This window comes from Manacus candei, unplaced genomic scaffold (assembly GCF_025592945.1).
Source record: "Manacus candei isolate 608988 ecotype Guabito, Panama unplaced genomic scaffold, ASM2559294v1 h1tg000043l, whole genome shotgun sequence".
Taxonomy (NCBI): Eukaryota; Metazoa; Chordata; class Aves; order Passeriformes; family Pipridae; genus Manacus; species Manacus candei.
This window is the reverse complement of record NW_026138091.1, coordinates 7,634,325-7,653,788: the sequence shown is the minus strand read 5'-3', so window position 1 is coordinate 7,653,788 and position 19,464 is coordinate 7,634,325. Positions and strand designations below refer to the sequence as shown.

General features: G+C 42.6%; 1 protein-coding gene across 1 annotated transcript in view; it reads right to left on the bottom strand.

The window, feature by feature from the left end:
• The window catches only part of PPM1H (protein phosphatase, Mg2+/Mn2+ dependent 1H), a 136,716-nt gene that overhangs the window by 15,731 nt on the left and 101,521 nt on the right, over window positions 1-19,464 (bottom strand). The window contains exons 7-8 of the mRNA XM_051795811.1: window positions 10,154-10,217; window positions 8,390-8,497 (exon numbers count right to left, since the gene is read on the bottom strand). Of these exons, the coding sequence (XP_051651771.1) occupies window positions 8,390-8,497; window positions 10,154-10,217 (172 nt within the window). The remainder of the gene's footprint in view (window positions 1-8,389; window positions 8,498-10,153; window positions 10,218-19,464) is intronic.

Here is a 19,464-nt window from a genome sequence, read left to right as displayed (position 1 = left end):
AGGCACTAATGGAGTCTGTCTGCAATTTAGCTCCCAACATGGCAACCCTTCCTGCTGCAGCTCAGCATGGCTCAGGTGCTAACCCCAGCCAGGATGGATGCAAGCATTCCTAAGCCAGGCTCTAAAGTACAGTGCTGCTGTTGCTGCCAGAAGGGCTTGAAGCCTCCCCCACCCAGCTGCCTTGTTTCAGTGTGTGAGGCTCTTCCCTATCATTGGCAGCACTAGTCATATGGAAGCTGAATAATTTATTTGATGAATTTTTGATATTTTCTAATAAAATATTCACAAATAATTGTTTTCACTATTTGTCTAGATCCATTTAACTCTGCCAGATAAATTGCATGTTTGGAAATATCTGTGTGGCACCAGGCATTGCATTCACTTTTCTAAACCTGAGGCACCTGCTGCACTAAAGTGTCGTGCCTGAGCAAGCGAGTGGTTCCATGAAATGGACAAAAACTGTTTACCTGCTCAGTCACATGTATCTGTAAACAGCTAAAGACTGATTCAAGATCTGCACAAAAGTGAAGCTTATTCACACTATTAAATTGTCCACTGACTTCAACTTGTCTGTCTGCAGCTCCAGTCAGGGTGATCACTGCTGGCATCTCTGTAACACCCTGCCTTTAAAACAACTTCAACCATCCTCTTCCCAGAGAGGCTGGGGAAAGCTGGGAGTGGAGGGGGGCAGTCACAGGGGTGCTGCAAGGCCATCAGCTGATCCAGAATACAAGCAAAGGCCATGGAAAGTGTTTTAAAACAAGTCTTTACTTTGGTGTAACTCCCCTTCCAGTGCCTGCTGTGCTCCAGCTGACAAACCGCCTCCAATTCCCAGGTTGTGATGGGGAGCAATCACCAAGCACTCACGGAGCACTTTAATTACACCAGCAACAAACACAGATTGAAAGAATTGTAACAACCTTGGCAAGGCACACAGGAGGAAAGGATCGTCTGTACTGAAGTTTGGAAGTGGTGCACCTTGTCACGCACCCTGCTCCAGTCTTGGACTCCACAAACAGCTGTGGCAATTGGGAAATTTGTCAGTCCAAGCGCTTGGCATAACTAGAAAATATGAGCTGTTTTATTCTCTCTTATGGTGCCCTCTCCCCTTAGGAGCCATGGAACAGGCAATACACATAAAATGCCTGGACCTTTTAATGTAATTATGCTTTTATGGGACTGCAACAAGTACTGGAGGAAAAAAAAAATAAAAAAAAATCACCAAGACCAGGCTGCTAATACTTACCAGTTTGCCTTTCACTCAAAAGCACAAGAAGGTCATTTGTTAAATATGACCTTCACTATCTAAGGTAGCAGCTGAATAAGGCCTTTGGAGAGGATTAAATTCAAAGCAAGATACTCTCTTTATTAGAGCATATCTCCTTATTCAGATTGAGTGGTAATATAGAAAAGATCCCTATATGCAGCACAGCTCTCATCTCGAGCTCATTGCATGGAAATCAGTAGCTGTCATAGCCTCCATTCCCAGAATTTAGTTCAGCCTCTTAAAAGCCCATGGTTTCAGCTTGGAAATCACTGGGGTGTGGAGGGTAAGTGGGCCAACACAACCATCAATATGCAGCACACATTCTGGTAAGATCTCTTGGGGACTAGAAACTATTTGAGAAAGCATCAGGGTTAATGCTCAGGAATGCACTCAGCACCAAGCCCCTCAGAGGGCTAACCAAGCTTTGAACGTCAGTGCTGGGAAAAAAATTTCTGCCATGGCTCTCCAGCCAAGGCAAAGGTGTGAAACTAAAGCCATGCATCACTGATTTGAATCCTCCTGAAATGAACAATCTTGTCTGACTGGAGAGCAGCACTGGGGCAGATAAGAAACTTGTCAAAGCTAGCTGCAGCCAATCCACAGGTCGAAAGGTAAGAGCAATACTAAGAACATGCTTTGTTTTATGGGAAAAGGAAAAAAAATGCAATCACTGATTTATTGGGTAATCTGGGAACAGATTTATTGGGTAATCTGTCCAAGAAGGACAAGCTCTGTGAACCGAGCATCTCCAGAAAGGCATGCATTGAGAAGGAACTAGATGTCAGAAATGGTGCAGGGAACAGTGGGATGAGCAATAAGGGATGTTAGGCTGGTCTCTAGGCTAAGGAAAAGAGAATGCCAAGGTGACAAGAGACAAGCTTGGGGCAACTTCAGGTAAGATTCTTGTATACAAGGGACCAGTTGGACATGCAAAAAAATGTTTACTGAAATGCAGCTTTGTCTGTATCCTAATTACCTTAAGTCCTTTCCTTGGATTTCTAAAATACGGTTGTAGGTGCCCCTAGTATGGTACTAACAAAAGGAGTTAGAGCTGTCCAGTCTATTGCAGGTACAGTTTATGTTCGCAGACCACCTTGCTCAGGCACAGAAAGTAGCCAGCTCCTAACCCTTTATTTTTCTGCAAGGAGCTTTGTTCTAGTTCTTACTTGGTTCAGTGAGGGTTTCTTACAGTAGTGATATGTGCCTTCTGCTGGACATGGATCAGTGTGACAGCAGAGCTGTCGGAGGCACATAGGTTGGGCAGCACCACCAAGGCATGTGGAGTGGAAGCTCAGACCAGCAGGGCTCAGTGAACACCCTCTCCACACACATCCCACAGCTCATTGACTGCAATGGAAACGACGATTTTATTTTCTTAAATTCTAGAGTCAACCTTCCCCATGACCGCCTCCCTTCTGTAGCCATATTTCAGGGTGTAAACAGTGAGGTTTAAGCCATGTTCTGTCTGTGACACAAGTTTGCACAAAGCTGCACACACTGCAAAACAGCACTGAATAGCCCCATTTGTGCAGGTGACAATTGGCCAGACAATGACTGGCAGTGCAAAGGTTTCCTTGACTAAGGCTGCACCCTTGACAAATTTTCTAACAATGCCATCATGAATCTTCAGTCTTTCCCTCATGAATCACTGCTTCTGCAGCCAGACATCGATCCTGACAGTAGCCCACTGAACTTGTGTCCTCTGCCCCAAATGCCTTGGGCTACCTGTGCATTGTCCTCTGCCTCTCATGCTGCCCTGAGAGCCTTCTCAGCAACTCCGTCCAGCCTACCAGCTCCTTCTGTGCTGCCCTGGCAAAGCTTCTCACTCTTTAACTTAATCTCTCTGGAGGATCAGGGCAGTCCTCAAAGGAGTCCAGTTTAGTCACCATACTTCTACTATCCACTGATGTCTTACTTATGTAAAGCAGCTGACCTGTTAACTAGCTAAACTTGACATTTGTAACCAGAAAATGTAAAAAGCCAGCTATAAGGAAGAAACAGCAGAACCTCACCAGCAGAGGCAACCATGAATACAAGCACTGGGTTACCTTTATATCCTATATATAGGACAATACTGGTTAACCTGACTAGTTAACAGACCTGCTGATAGGTAACAGTGGATACACACCACTGGAGCACGTGGTCACACACATCTTTCTGAATGTGCGTTATGCAGTTTGTCACGTAATGTCTTTCTTCAATTCAGGTATTTATTTCTCATATTACTCACCTACGTGCAGTCAAGAGCATTGAGAAAACCGCTCTGTGCAAGCAATGAACAAACAGGTGGGCTGGTTTTATATTTACATTTACAAATGGATCTACTCACTGGACAAAACCTGCCTTTGGCTGCTGAAAGGGACCACGGTAGCTCTGCAAAGGTGCTGGGGTTCGTTTGCCAGGTTTGTTTTTAAGAGTCCCTGCAGCTCAAAAACCGTTCACAACAGTGACATGCGAGCCTGCAGCCACCTGAGGTGCCAGCCTCGGGGGAATTCGAGCCTGCATTCACTCGCCTGCACTATTGATCAACTTGGCTACTTCAATAAATTAAGCCCATACTTAATTGTATCATCCCTTTTTATGCACAGTGTTATCCAGTGTAGCACTGCTGGCAAACGACAAGATCTTTCAATACCACCCTCCAAGTAATTTATATGTAAATAATAAAAAGTGGGTCCCAACACTGCTCCCTGCAGCACTCACCAATTAATCTCCTTTTAGCTTTTACTGCCACCCTTTGTTTCCTGCCCTTTAGCCAATTTCCAGCAGACTGTGCCAACTTTCCACTTAGTCTGTAGCTTCATATCTTTTATATTAATAACCTGTGATGCAGAGCAGTTTCACAGATGTTTTCTGAGAAATCAAAGTGCTCCTACAAGAGCATCTACTGCATTTATTATTCTTTTTTTAATTCTCTTGTAGACATAACCTAAAGGACCTCCAGCCACTAAAGTGTGATGTTTGCTTCCTGAAACCGCCTTGACTCCCTTTGATCATACTGTACTTCTCTGTGTACTTACCTTATTTGTTCCTTTCAATGGTATAGTTCCTAAAGATTTCTCCAGAAGGCAGATGTGAAACTAAAACAGTCTCCTTGAACATATTTGTAGAGTTGTCAGAAAGATTTTATGAACATAATGGAACAAGAAAAATTCTCCTTCATTACCTTCTTATCATTTGCTGTGGTGGCTGGCTTCGGGTTCATCGCTGGCAAGGGCCAAATGCTGCCATCAGAGCCACATCTCTCCTCACCAAATGGCTGAGCTCCCGTTCAAAAAATTTCAAGATAAAATTCTGCTTTTCAGCTGCAACAAGGTAGCTCTTACTAAGTTTTGAAAAGCAGAATTTCCTGCTGAAAGCTTTCAAATTAACTGTAGCATTATGAAAAATAAATATTTAATTCCATGCCAGAGAGCCTCAGTCATGGTTTGCCTGCTTTGTGCTACTCATTATAAGAGGTTCAAATCTCTAGAGCTCACCCACCTGCAGAAGTCCTCCAAATCTGGTCTCATAACAGCTGAGCCACTGAATACTGATTACATTTGTCAGTCTTGGCTACATGACTTCTCCTCCCATAGCCTGGCACTCTATCAAAGTATCTTTTCACACCACCTTCAAATTACTATTATATGCCTATTTCTGGATGCGGTCTCAGAGACGTTTACCTTTTCTTGAGCTAAATTTTGGTGGACATGACATACCAGAGCTTTGTCACCCTGGATGTAAATTGTTCTGAAAACTCACCACATTGCTCCTGACTTGGGAAAGGACAATGTAATTATGGCACAGAAACAGAAGCCAGAGGACTTGGATCCTCCCTCTGTCATGACTCACCGTGAGTCTTAATTTCCTGTGCCTCCCCTTTTCCAGGTCTGGAAACCACACAATGTGCTCCCCTACTCCTATATAAACAATTTGAAATCCAATGCTGCACAAGGGCCAAATATGACTGCTGCTTGATGCCACTGCCTTTGCTTCCAAGTGCCAAGCTTCCCAGATGGCAGCATAAAGATGTAGTTTCTTAATGCTGGTTTCTGTGCAAGGTGCACTGTCCTCATATGGACAAAACATGTCTGGGAAAAACATGAGGAGTTAAAGCAGTGGGGCTCTTTCCGGGAAGAGAAGGAAAAGATGAATAAGAGAAGGAGGTACAATGGAAAGCAACTAGGAACATAATGCTACTTCCTAATAATACTCAGGGTTGGTGGTTTTTTTGCCAGTATCTCTAAATTAAGATGGTTGGTGCTCTCTCTTTCCTCCTCCTGCCCTCATACATTTCTGCTGAATTTAGCTGTGAAAGGGGTGTGGAAAAAAACCAATTTTGCTTCCCTTTCACAAAGCAGTTAAGAGATCCTGAAACGTGGATAGCATACAAACTGGATGTCATATTCCAGAATTTGAACACATACGGACACATTCCACACAAATCAGAAAAGCCCATGAGAAGCTTTGGTTTATACACACAGACAAATACTGCAGCAGCAATTGGCAGAGATGATACTGCAGGGATGCTGTGCTGCAGCCATTATGTACCCCAGAAACACTGGGTCTCAGCATGTCAGAAAGAAAAATAAATAGGTAGAATTGCATCATTTTTCTGGCAATAAGCAAATCCATCAGAGTGATGAGGCCAGAACTACTGCCTGTCTGTCTGAGGAGAATAGGAGCAGGTTTTAAGTGAGGGACACCACACATTCAGAGGGAGAGAGGGAAGGTACACGATTGATAGCAAGAAAACATGAAGAAGGGGCTATCTGTAGATCGCTGCCGTTTCTTCAGGGCCAGAATCTCTCAGCATTTTTTTAATTTTTACTTTTACAATTGAAATTTCAAATATAATTTATATATAATAACTATACATAATTCTTATATTGCTGTTTGCAAGCACAGAGGCAAGAGGCGACCACAGTGCCACTCCATGAGTAAAGGGTGGATTGTGGTGGTGCATCCTTCCTCCCTGCCCCTCCTCAGGCTACATTATAATGTCAGAAATGCTCATTAGGCCTCAGTCTTGCTGAACAGTATCAGGGTTAAGTTCCTCTTGAGCTTATCAAAAACACTGCCTGCTCCCAGGAACTTACGCTGCCTAATAAGTTGCTGGTTTTTTTCAAAGAGCCTTGGAAACTTATTTTTCTTGCCTGAATAACAACTCAAATGGAACAACATTATAACAAGTTACCAACCCAAACTGCAGCCAGAACAGAAAATTACTATGACTAAAGCCAGCTCTCTTGCAACTCTATAAACAGTGGTCCTCAGTAAGACCCTTTGAGCTTTCTGGGATGGCAGTGGGCTGCAACCGGCAATCTCTCTCTGAGTGGGACCTCTCAGAGCCAGTGAACTCTCAAGTTTGCTGCACTGGAAAGACCATTGCTGAACACCAATGACAGAGCCTGGGCTGATAATCCCACTCCTCAAGGCTCAACCCTTTGCCTGCTGAGAAGATGCAAAAGCATCCAACATGAGTACTTCCCTGAATTTAGGAATTTTTCACAGGTATATACTCTGTACATATTCCTTTGTGTCTGTGTGTGTATCAGTGTGAATATGCTGTAGGAAATGTACTATGAATGCTGCTCTCTTAGATTCTTAAGTATGTTACATTTGTATGTAAGTTAAGCCTGTGAGTTACTGTGTGCTCATAGTAAATTTTATAGAATGTTTTGTTAAATTGTTCAAGTTAGACTATCTATTATGTGTTGTTAAATTTAAGTGCTGTTAAAACCTTTAGGCCTAAACTGTTGGTCAAGTCCAGAGCTAAGTTTGGCAAGGGGGTCCACTCTGAACCTTGTGACTCAATGGGAAGGTATTCCTTATTCCTTTTTATCCTTACCCTTTCTCATCCTTATCCATTTTGTCTCCAGCCTCCACATATGTAATTTTTAGTTGACTTTAGTTTTAGATTGATTGATTATAGATTTTATTCCAATTTTTCAGTGTGTTTCAACCATCTAGTAAGTAGTACAGTGAACCTTGCCAATTTTGTTGCACTTTTATTTTAATATTAAACTGCTTTTGTCAATAGCTTTGCCAGCAATTCTTTGAACAACCTAAAGCACTCCTTCACAACAAACTGGTCTTAAAGATGTTCTAAGCAAGGTTAATTTAATGATTTTGTTCCTTCCTAGCAGTATGATGTCATTTGTGTGTTTTCATTCTCTCATACTGCTATAGCAAGCAATAAATTCAAGGTCAAGTACCGGGTATGTTTAAAACTTCAGCAAGCCCGTTAACAGTGGACAGTTTTCAGCATTTGGGCCACGGAGGCAAAGCTGTCATCGTTTGGTTTGCCCTTGCTTAATATTTTATGAAAAATATGTGACATCTGTTCCTTGACATAGGAACAGGAATGCAGTTACAGAAGGAAAAAAGAGCAAGGTTTGCATGTTCCTTGTTAACAAATACATTCAAATCCCATTGGAAGGCTTGATATCCTTCACTGCAAGGTCTCTGGTGGTCAAAAACTGGATGGAATTGCTTGTGACGAGCAATTCAAAATGAAGGAGGCATTTAAAACTACCCCTAACCTGAATACTGCATAATCTTCTCATTACACCAGCATTTGGGAATGCACACTCATTATTTGGTGTTTGCACAAAACTATCATAATGAATTTAGAACTGAAGGTTAAGGAGCAGACAGATGGAAGCATAAAGTATGCTTCCTGTGGCTCTTGGCATTTTCCTGCTTAAGAGTTTATCTGCGTAATGCAGGATACTACACTGCCATGGAAGACATCCATCTGGAGTACACGGATTTACATCTTCTGTGAAGGCACCATGATGTAGGCCTCGATGGGAGCTGGAGCACATGAAGGTGGGGGGAGAGATGGGTGCCTGTCACACTGAATGGCAAGGCTATGAGATAACCACAGACCCAGGAGTAAGAAGGAATCAATGCTCTGCCAGGGATATGGAGCAACCAGAGCCAGGGCACATAGCTCGGTAACTTACAATGCTCCTGCTATGTGGATGTTACTGTCATGCTGCACCTTTGGAAAGGGCAGCATGTTACCTGTACTGGACCCACAATCAGAATGGACAATTGAGAAGAACAAATAAGCACACTAAGTAAATTTATTTCCCTCTCACAAATCAGACAGTTGAACCTTGGCCGTTTTACCTCAGGAGAAGAGGACAGGAAAGGTTTGATGTATATATTGGAGTCATGTACTTTCAGGTCATGGTCTCCCAGCCCTCGGGTCACTCCAATTGTTGCCATAACCCGAGCCTGGAAATAAAGAAAAGCGATGGGATAAAATCTTGTTACATGCACTGTGTCAACAGGGAAATTCCTACCCTGTAACTGCTACAGTTGGGGATGAATTCCATTTTATTTCCCAGAAACTCTAGATTCAAGAGAGCTAATCAACATCAAAGCTTTTCACATTCATGTCATCTCAATTTTCCTCATTATTCCAAGCTTTGTATTCATCTACATCCCGCTCTGTGTACACCCATTTAAGACCGTGACCATCTGTAAGGGATTGGGACTGTGGAAACCTAAACCAGTCACCCCACTCTCCAGTAGTTTATGAAACATTCCTTCAGCAAATTATATTAGCAAACAGATTTTATAAAGAGGGTAAGGAGCTTAATTACTCACATAAGGAATCTGTGGCATCTTCCTATTGACATATTTTTGTATATTCCCTCCCCCAAGGAAAAGTGTCAAGGGCCACCTTAAATTGCTGAACACACAGGTGACAGTGGCACTGACCATAGTGCTGTGAAGAGTCAGTCTACAGCAGGTCTGCAGGTACCCCAGGTCTGCTACTTCCTCCCCCAAGCAACATGACTCGTCTCCCAAGAGGTGCTGGGCTCTATTTCATTCATGCTTCTCCAAAGATTGACCAGGCAGCTGCCTCACAGTGAGCCCTGCTCTCTGTGGCCTGCTTATCGCTTCCCCCAAAGTCTAGCTTAGCCACAGCAGCTTCTGAACAAGGGTGTTCACAGCACCAATAGCAGCGAGCAACAGACTCGAAATCATTTTGCCTCACTAAATCCTGGCTCCATAAGGCAATAAGAAAGTAAATTAAAAAGATGTGCGTGAAACATTTTGCAAATAATTATAAACCTAGCCAAATTCAGAGATAAGCTGCAGGTCTGAACCTATAAAACTTTGACTAGTTTTGAAGAATGTCTATCCATGAATTAAGAATCTAATGCAGCAGGAGAGCACTATTTAGAAACACAGCAAGCATACAAAAATTAGCAAACTGACACCACTGCGCCCTTATATTGATCCTATTGCTGCATCCAGCTAAGCTTGCTAGGACCAGCACTAATGATCTCACTGTTCCTAATCACAGAGCAGGAAACAAAGTATACCTAAATGGAACAGCGTTTCTCCCTTTCAAGAAAAACCATCAACCTTCATGAATCAGAAAAATTCAACAGTGAGTTCCACATGCACTAGCTGAAGAAGGGGTGTTGTACTTTACAAATCCTGCCCTGATCCCTCCCCTTCCTAAATTAGAGTTTTGCATCTCAAGCACTATTAAATATCTTCCTGCTTTGTTTCAGCAAACATAAGGTATGTCGCTATCTTCATCCAGTCTAGTTATTTTTACAATGAAACAGGAACATTTTAAGTCAATTATTAAGACAATCTCATTGCAGCCTACTTACAATGAGAGAAAAACAAAAGCAAACTGACAACAAATGACTGTTTGCTATAAAATTGCTTTTTAGTATGTTGAGCTCTCCCTGCCGCCCCCAGACATGAAACTGATTTATGAGAGAATCAAAATATTCTTTAAAGCTGTCAAAACAATAAAATAAAGAGATACTGAGTGGAAAACACTGGACTGCCACAGGCTAAACTGAGTGGTAAACAGCACAGAATTCCTTCTTCCTTTGGTCTGAGGAAAGCAAACATGCCCACCTTCTTGCCTTCTCCATATATAAGGGGAAACTTCAAGTCATCTTCCTCAATGGTTTTGTATGCCCTGTGGGGGGAGGACAAACAACACTTATAAAGCTTGCACTCAATTAGTGACCCAGCGCCCTGAAACAAGCAGTTGTGATTTGAAAAAGAAAAAAAAAATCATTATTTTTCCTAGGGACTCTGTCTTTGAGCCAAGTTGTAAATTTCTTTTTCTGTAGAAAGGTTTTCTGTAAATAATTATCCATTTCACCTAAAGGAAAAGTGAAGACAGAGAAATATCTAACATACCAGGCTGTTCCTACTGCTTGCAAAGAAAGAAGTGGACTGCAATAACATCCTAATGAGGTAAGATATGGTTGGATATGGTAGCAGCTATACCATAATACATAAATAAATAAATAAACCAACTCCAACCAACCAACCAACCAACCAACCAAAACAAACAAAACAACCCCAAACCCATCAAGAAACTAATCAATGCCTATATTCACACTGTTAATGTGAAAAGGTGAGCAACAACAGGACATGTACACAGTCATGGTGTGAAGCAGCTTTCTGATCCTGTTCTCACCTTCCAGGACCACTTAAACTGAGACAAGCTTCATGTGCTGAAGAGTCTTAGGATATTTAGTGCTCATTTGACCTTGACTGCAAGGTTGTCAGAGGTTTCACATTTCACAGCAGCTTTCCCATGGACAAGAGACAAGAGAAGTAAATGCCCATGCTCTGATTCTGTTTACTGCATACCTGCATACTCTACCTTTTACACATCCAGCTGTTGACACTGATGAGGTGAGAAGGTTAGCAATTTTGCCAGTGAGGAAAAAAAAAAAGATGACAGTCACTCTCATAAGCTGTAGAGTCCTGTGGTTTGTGTAACACATACCTGAGCTGAGGTACTGGGGTGCCTCTTTCATGAAAGCACATTGCCCCAGAGCAAGTGCTCTCCACAGAAGTGGAAGGGACTTGTGAGAGGAAGGAAGGTGCTGTGGCAGGTTCCCTGCCAACACTTCCAACCCCTGCTGTGTAGCTCCCTAGCTCTCCAGGTTGGCTGCTTGAGCTCTGGGGAGTCACATTTGATCAGGTTTAAGCAATGTTAAGACCATGACATAAACCAGCAGGAAATCAAAAATTAAGGGTGAAATCCTATATTGTAATTGAACTGCCCCCTGCTTCACCAAAATATGGCATATCCCTGTGATCAATAAATGGTGCTGTACTACACAGCTGTACATGCTGCATCACCCAGGCAAGCCTCGGGCTTAATGAGACAGCACAGACATTTAAGCCCTACCTTTACATTTCCCAGTAATCACAGGAAGGCTCATATTAGGGTTTTGGGCGTGAGAGGAAGGGCAAGAAAAAAGGGAAAAGCAACCAAAATACATAGAAGAAACAGTAGTGGAGGACTCTCCTTCCATACTACAAAACATAACTATGTACAAAACCCCAAAACAAAACCAGGTGAGGTTTGCAAAACACAGTGGGTGCTTCATGGGAGATCATGTAGTTAAGAATATTTTAGTATATAACCATAATACCTGGGCATCTCTACAAAACACAATACAGTGAAGGCATTTAAATGGCAATTTGCACTGGAGATGGCAAATAAATTAGCTCTTAAACCAAACAAAGAGGAACAAAACACTACAAGTAGCCAACATGATAATACTTCCCTGATGTTTAAATCCTGGAATAGCATTTTATTGGGAAGGATGAGTCAGTCATGGACTCTGCTCTTGTTCCTTCCTTTATTTTCAAGAGGGAATAGCTAACATCTCTGCCTCACTGACTAACTTGAATACCCTTGTTTGAATGTGGAGCAAAGATTTTACTATCCCTGACTACTCATGTTCCAAAGCTTCCAGATGGACCTACAGGGCAAGGAGCCCTGACAAAACCTCCTTGAGGAGTCTGAACTATTCCTTGCATAGAGCCAGATGCGCTCTGACACCAAGAAAAAGAATATCAGCTGAGTCTGTTTGGGGCATCAGAGTCAAATGACTAATCAAACCAGAAGCCCGAGAAGACAACCATTCCTACTGGATTTTCAAATTTTGTACATATTTGTTAAAATATGAAACAAAACTAAGATGATGTGATTTAACTATTTGCGGTCCCCTTTTTAAAGGAAAAATACACCTATTCTTTACCAAAAAACTATATTATCTGCAAGATAACTACAAATACTTAAGATCAAAGCCCTCACTTTACACTGCCCTGTAAGTAGCCAAAAACACGGACCAAATTTATTTACCTCTCTCCCCTTCTTCCTTACATTCTCCTGCATAACACCTCACAGCTACTGCACTTTAGGAAGAAGGAAAAGTATCATTTAGGCTGGTGTCCTTCAAAGGAATGGTCCCCACTGCTGAGTCTAGCATCTTTTATGGAACCATTATAAGGAGCACTGACTCTAGGGCCTTCAACTGTGACACAATGGTGCAAGCACGCTGGAAGAGGCCTTGTTGCAAGGGCTGCAGCTAACTTGTTCCGTCAGGAGATTAGGAAGAGCAGCTGTGACCTCCTGAAGCTATGCATCTAGGTGAGGGAGATACAGAGAGCTACAGTGATTTGTTTTGTGGTTTCTCACAGGAAGTCACCTCTTGGGCTCAAAACTTGGGTGTCAAACTCAACTCAAACATGTTTTTCTGTTGATGTTGCTATTGCCTGAAAAATTATTAGCACTGAAGAAACAATGCTCAGAACCGCAACTACAGCAGCAGAGCTGGCACAGACACACTGAAAAGCAACTGGAGACACACTCCAAAAGTACCCTTGTCCTGCATTACTAGAGAAACAGAATTAATAATATACGAGTGTGTGGTTTGCTGCAAGAGAAGGATGAAGGACAGCTTTTCAGCTAGCAGCTCAGCAGCTGCACAGGGGAGATGGAAGGAAGGAAGCTATGAAGTTCATTTTAATTTATGCCCTGTGAAACCCCCTGTACTTCGTGCGTGGGTTTATTTCACACAGGCTACAACCCTCTGGACTATTTCCCTTGATTTTATGTGATATAGTTGCATTTATACCTTCATGTGCTGTAGGTATATCAAAGACAGACACACAGAGAACCTGAGGGGATGGTTTGGCTTTCTAAGTGCCTACATGGCCTTATTCAGCCCTCTATGTAATTCAAGCTAGCTCACTGTTCTAAAAACACAATGTTGCAACCCTCCACTCTCCCTTATCTTCATGGTCCACACCCCAGGAGGTTTCAGTGGCCACCGGGGCATGACAAGAAAGGTTATAAAGACAACTCAATGCTATTGCTTCCTGCTCTGAATGAGCCTAAATATTGTTAAGTGCCTCTGCCACGTAAACCTCTATTTTTCCAAATGGAAAAGCAGGGGGAGCAGAGGGGGCAGTAGAAAAGGCAAGCTTCTACCCAGCTGAATCTAGCTGTATTTTTTTCAGTTAACTTCATTTCTTCTTTCCATTTCAAAAGAATTATGAAATGTTACTGCTGTCCAAAAATACTGAACTAGGGCTTGACATATGTACCACCCACAAAGTTACATTTGGACTCAGGATCAACATTTTGGAAAACCGGGCCAAATCGCACCAGGAGCCAAAAGAGATGTCAGAACAAAAGAACTAGGACTGACATGATGTTACTCATATGCTAACTGGAATCTGCTCTAAATGCATGGTGAAAAAAATCACCAGAAGCTGCTAAATGCACAACACAATCTATGGAAGAAGTTTCTTACAGTGTTGAAGTCATTAGCAGTGCTTTAGGCACTCTTTAAATAAAAGATTATCAAAGTTACCTGCATATTGCTGGGTTAGAACTTGAAAAACCAGTAAGCTCCCACATGCAGATTTCAGAGCCAAAATTCTAGATAATATCTTACGTGTTATGAGTTCTCCTGTCATGAAATTTATTCTTAACATTTGCCTTCTGAAAGGACATATAAATTCTCATAAGAGTAGAAGTTGTTGATGACCCAAACCCAAATCCATACTATATTTTATTTCACAGCAAACTGTGTAGGGTTACTGGTCATGAAAAGTATTGCATTGGCATTCCCACACACAACAGATGGTGGTGAAAAGACAATCTACCCCTGACCTAGAAGGTTCAGTTCTGTGCACAACGGGGGAATCCAGACTCTGTGCTCTGCTTTTCCATGGCACTTGGCTTTAGAAAGTTTGCCTGTGTTTCATATCTCCACTAGTGACACCTGACAGTAAACTGAGAATTAAACCTAAGGAAGAGCAAAAAAAAAAAAAAAATCAACATCAAAGGGTTTTAGCTTGGAGCACAGAATAAACCCACTTGTGGCAAGCAAGCAAGAGAAAGTACTACTGCTTCAGAAACGTCCTAGTTCACAGAGTACAAGGATAAAAGAATCTCTCAGTTTGTAGATTTCGTGTATTTCTAGCACCACTTTTCTACCTCTGTAAAAAACCCCAAACCTAGGACCATCCCCAAACATCCTCCACCTGACCCCACTCCCCCCTCACCCAAAAAAACCCAGCTCACAACAAAACTACCCCAACTATCCAAAAACCTCCTCCCCAAGCTCAACTTTCTTTGGTCATATCAACAGAAAACCAGGTTTTAGTCCTCAAACAACAAAAAATTTGATAGAAACTCTTTCATTTTTTCCCCTCCCACACAATGAATCAGTGGATTGGAACTCACCCTTTGGATAACAAAGCTTAAATCACCAGCCCAAAAGGAACTGTTATCTGTACTGTCTGTCTATTGAACTATGGGCATCAAACTAGTGTAGTGTTTACTATCAAGAATAAAAGATGTGTAGTGCAGGTTAGGCACAAAGCCACTGAAAATTATGCAATTTATGTCTCAACCCAGCCATAATCTTAAAAAATATCATTATGCATGTGCTTCTGCAGAGTCAGGATCTCTAAATCCATACAGCACTGTCTGATTCTAAGTACCCTCTAGGTAGGTTAGCTCTAATGGTCCAGCATCTCAGTATCTTTCCCCTATTGCTCTTCTGACACATAGTTTATGAAGCAAAATTACAATAAACAACATAAGAAAAGCACACAAACTATAGCAATGTTTGTTAAGAGAAAAGATGATGGCAAACCCAAATCAGTTAAAGACTGATGTGCATGCACATGTGCACAAAACAGTTTTTAGAGGAAGATCTACTCTAAACCAAGATACTCTCATAGGGCTTCTTTCAAGTAAAAAAGAAGACATACAAGTTTTAAAACACACATTATTCCCCAAAAAATTCAGAAACCCCTTCTTATGAACCTGAAACTGTAAAATGCTTCATTTTGCAAACCTCAGTTCTGTCTACCCACCTACAAATTAAAAAAAAAATAATAAAAAAATTAAAGTATCTCAGCATGACTCATATACACATATGATCTCTGGCTTTATCAAATCAGACTGGTACGTGAGCTCTGGAGCCTTCATTGTTGTGTACAGTTGTAAGATGGAGTCTGTATTTCAGAGAGCACCAGCACCGTGTATTCCTGTGGAAGTAATTCCTAAGCAAAACAAACTATCCATCTTGGTCAGCCCATTTTAAAGATTCAAGCCCCAGAATCTTTTATCAGGCACTTCCTAGAGGGTGGCTGGTTTTTTAGTCCACTCACCTCTAATGAAGCATTACAAGAAACTGGTAGAGGAAAAGTCAGGGATCGGATGGTCAAGGATCTCAAGCATCTATAGAGATCCTTGCCCCAAAAAAAGACAAATCAGGAAAAAAAATTAACTGAGAGTATTTAAAAAGCACTGTCCCTTGCTGCTTTTGTGCTTAGGAGGCTGGAAGGGACAGAGCAAGTGCTTTCATTCACTGCTTGTGACCCGTTGAGCTTCCACTACTGAGTAACAGAAACTGTGTGCAGATACTACAGCATCACATCAAGCGGGTCCACCTTCTGCCACAGTCTCTTGAGTGATTCTTAAAATTTACTTCATTTCTTCTACTTTTAGAAGACAAACAGGAAAGTTTGTTAGCAATTTACTCTGGAAACAGAGGGGTAAGGCAAGTGGGCTGTTAACACCTTATGGGCTTAATGCATTTGCTGGAGAGAAAACCTGTTTGTAAATTTGTATTTTGCTGCATTTCTTGTGAAAAGGATGTGGTGAGTAGATGGGAAAAAGGCTGCATATTAAACTCAGTGCCTGCTCCACATTTGCAAGCTGTGATCCTCCAGAAGCAAAGGAGATTGCTATTAAGGAGGAATCATGAAGCAAATTCTTCTTGGAAAGATAGTTGCAGCGTAGGATGGGGCAAGCAGTGAGACACAGCAAGCAGATTTCATCATCCCACAGCAGTGCTGGAAACTCCTCTGAGGAGCACAGGGCCTCCTCACAGCCAGAAGCAGAGCTATAAATCAATCTTGGGTGACAAGAATGAAGACTTCCTAAGGACTCAGATGAGGCTATGTCAAATTTGTGCAGATGAGGAAGTCAGAGAAAGCAGGAGCAGGGGAAAGAGAATTCACCTTACCAGGAGGAAGAGTTGTTTTTGCTTGGGCTTTCAGAGTGAAGATTACCTCATTTCAGTTTAGTTTCCTTTAGATAAAATAGACTAGGGGCCTTTTGTCTGCCCTTGCATATGTGGCACCTGATCTCATGCCAAGGCAAAGTCCAAGCAGAGACACACAGCTGTGCAGGGACAGGTCTTAGATGCACTGTGTCCAAAAGGAGATGCTCTTGCAGGACATGACGCACTTGGCCCCAGAGAGGCTATTTACAAAGAGCTTTACCCCAGACTTAAGTTTTCTCTTTTGTTGCAGCACTATTACTTTCCTGTTTCTGCTTTCTCCTGCCCCAAAGACACTGGCTCAGCTCCTGTGGCATGTGCACACTTGGGGGAAAGAGCCATTTGTCACTGTCAGGAGACGTGCTGTACACAGCAGGTCAGCTCTCACCTCCTGCTGCTCCTGCAGCAAGGGCTGCAAATCTTGAAAAGATGCATAACATGCACATTGCAAACAGCCATTCATCATCACAGAGCTGTGCCCCAGACACCCAGGCACAACCCAGCAAGCTGCTCTAGTTGTGTGCACCAAAGAGGCATGTCCCCTCCCACTCCTGGCTATCTCGCAATGAGAAACAAGAACAGAGACACAAAAACCAAGGCAAGTGGCTGTGGATGGTATCTGCTGCAAAAATTTTATCTTCTCTCTCTCTCTTCCAGAAAGGCCCAGTGCTGCAAAGGTGTCCCATAATCATTAAATTATGAAAATGTAAGTTGCTGGAAGAAAATTAATACCAGGCATGACTGGGGAAAAGGTTGCTTTCTCGTGAAGTAATTATGAAATTAAAATCTGATCTCTCCCTGGCGATTGTACAAAGGATACGGCTGAGGTCTTGAACACAACAATACAGTGAGGATTTCAGCAGAAGGTTTCACTAGACAAAAAAGCTCAATTAAAAAAAAGGGGGGGATGGACGACTTTTTGTAAATTACATGAATTTGGCTAAAAGGCTCAATCAAGCAGGTTTGCAGACTTCCAATTACTTTTTACAAGTTGGAATCAAGCTGTTAGGAAATACAGCTTATCTGAATAAGACTAATAATGCTAAGCTAATTAGACCCACAGGCATTAGCCAGCAGATAAATTCAGGCCAAAAAGAGGGACACTGTCACTTTAAATACTGCCTTGGGATCAGTGGAAAAGCTAATGAGGAATGTCAGTTGGGGCTGTTTTATTAGGTGGTTCTCCAGAGACTATAGCCTGAGGTTTCTGAAGCAGGGCTTCTGTGCTTGATTCAATAAATCAATTTATATTAAAGGAGGGTGCAGCACAGGCGCCAGCTCCATAAAGCATTTCTGTGGCATTTCTCAACCTGCTCAGGCACTCCTTGGGCAGGCTACCTGAATGTGCTGCCAAAGGACATTGAGCTCAGCAATAAAGATAGTGGCCACATTAGCAATATTTGTTCAAATCAGCTGACACATTACCAAGCAAAACATGCACATTGGCTCTCATCAGGGTATTCTGGATCCCCAGTAAGTGATTAATGAGAGCCTGGTTTTTGTGAGCCAGTTTGAACCGCAGACGGCAAGACAGACTGCACAATGAAAGCAAAAGGCATCCATCCCAAACAAAATAAAACGGCTTGAAAAGTGAAGTTGCTTTTTTAATCAGATGCTTAGAGGCTGAAAGACATTCCCTGTTGGAAAGAAAAAGGCGAGCACAGAGCAGGTTGGCAGCTTTCCAGGCAGTGGACAATATTGACTCTAGAATAAAATGGGTTTTGCTTAGTGCTTGCCTCAGGGCACCAGCTTCCCTGCTTTGGAATAAATCATGCGGGCGGGTGATTCCCCAGCACCGGCTGACCCTCGGGTGGGAAACCCCATGTGCCACAGCACCCCCTCACCAGACACAGGAACACGGAGCTGGCAAGGGCTCTGCTGCTGCTGAAAAGACGATGCACTCAGAGGCAGTGCCCAATTCCCCTGCTCGCTTCTGCCTTGGGCTTTAGCCCATGGTGTGGTGGGCACTACACCAGCTCAGACAATTTCTGATGGGGTGCAGCTCAACTCTGTGTGATCCCAGAGGGCAAAGGAAGCCACCAACAAATAAGGTCAAAAATGGACTTATTATCCAGGGCTTTTTTGCCACGCTAAAATCAAGTCAAAAAGCTCAAGCCGTGATCTGGAAACAAACATTTAAAGAACTCCACGTCAGTGCAAGCAGTAGAAAGGCTACTGTTTTTGTTCCAAGGAGGAGCAAAAAAACTAACTTTGAAACCACCAAAGTTGATGCCAGTTGGTAGTGCATTCTGGATGCCTTTAGTTAAGTGCAGCACTGAATGACTCCTCCAGCCCCGTGTAAGGTTGAGAGGGGAACTCTGGAAGGAGCCACAGCAGAGCCACAGCCAGACAGAAAACCAGGTTTTGGGAAGGTGTCTAGGATCTAGTCAAAGCAAAGTACTTCAAAATTGCTCACACTGGATTTACCCACAAGTGAAGAAAATGTGACCAACTGTGTCTTAACTTTTAAATAAAAGGCAGAGATAGAGAGCACTAATTCTGTGCAGTCCTTTAAAAGAGCAGTTATCATCAGGTCTGCTGTTCTCTCGCCATATATTTCTACCTCAGGTTACTCGACCCCCTTTTTAGCACTAGCCACCCTCTGCTTACATGGCCTCTAAGTCTTCCCTGATACTTCTGTTGCCAGGACTTGCCAAAGTCACCAGAACACTTCCCTCTGATACAAGTTTAACCTCTGCAAGCCATGGGCCTGAAAACCCCAGCCCAGAGACCCAGCTGTAAAATACTCTCAGTAACACAGATGTCTGCCAGCAAATTATGGCTTGAGACAGCTCGGAGGCTTGTGCAGCAGGAGACGCTGCTCTT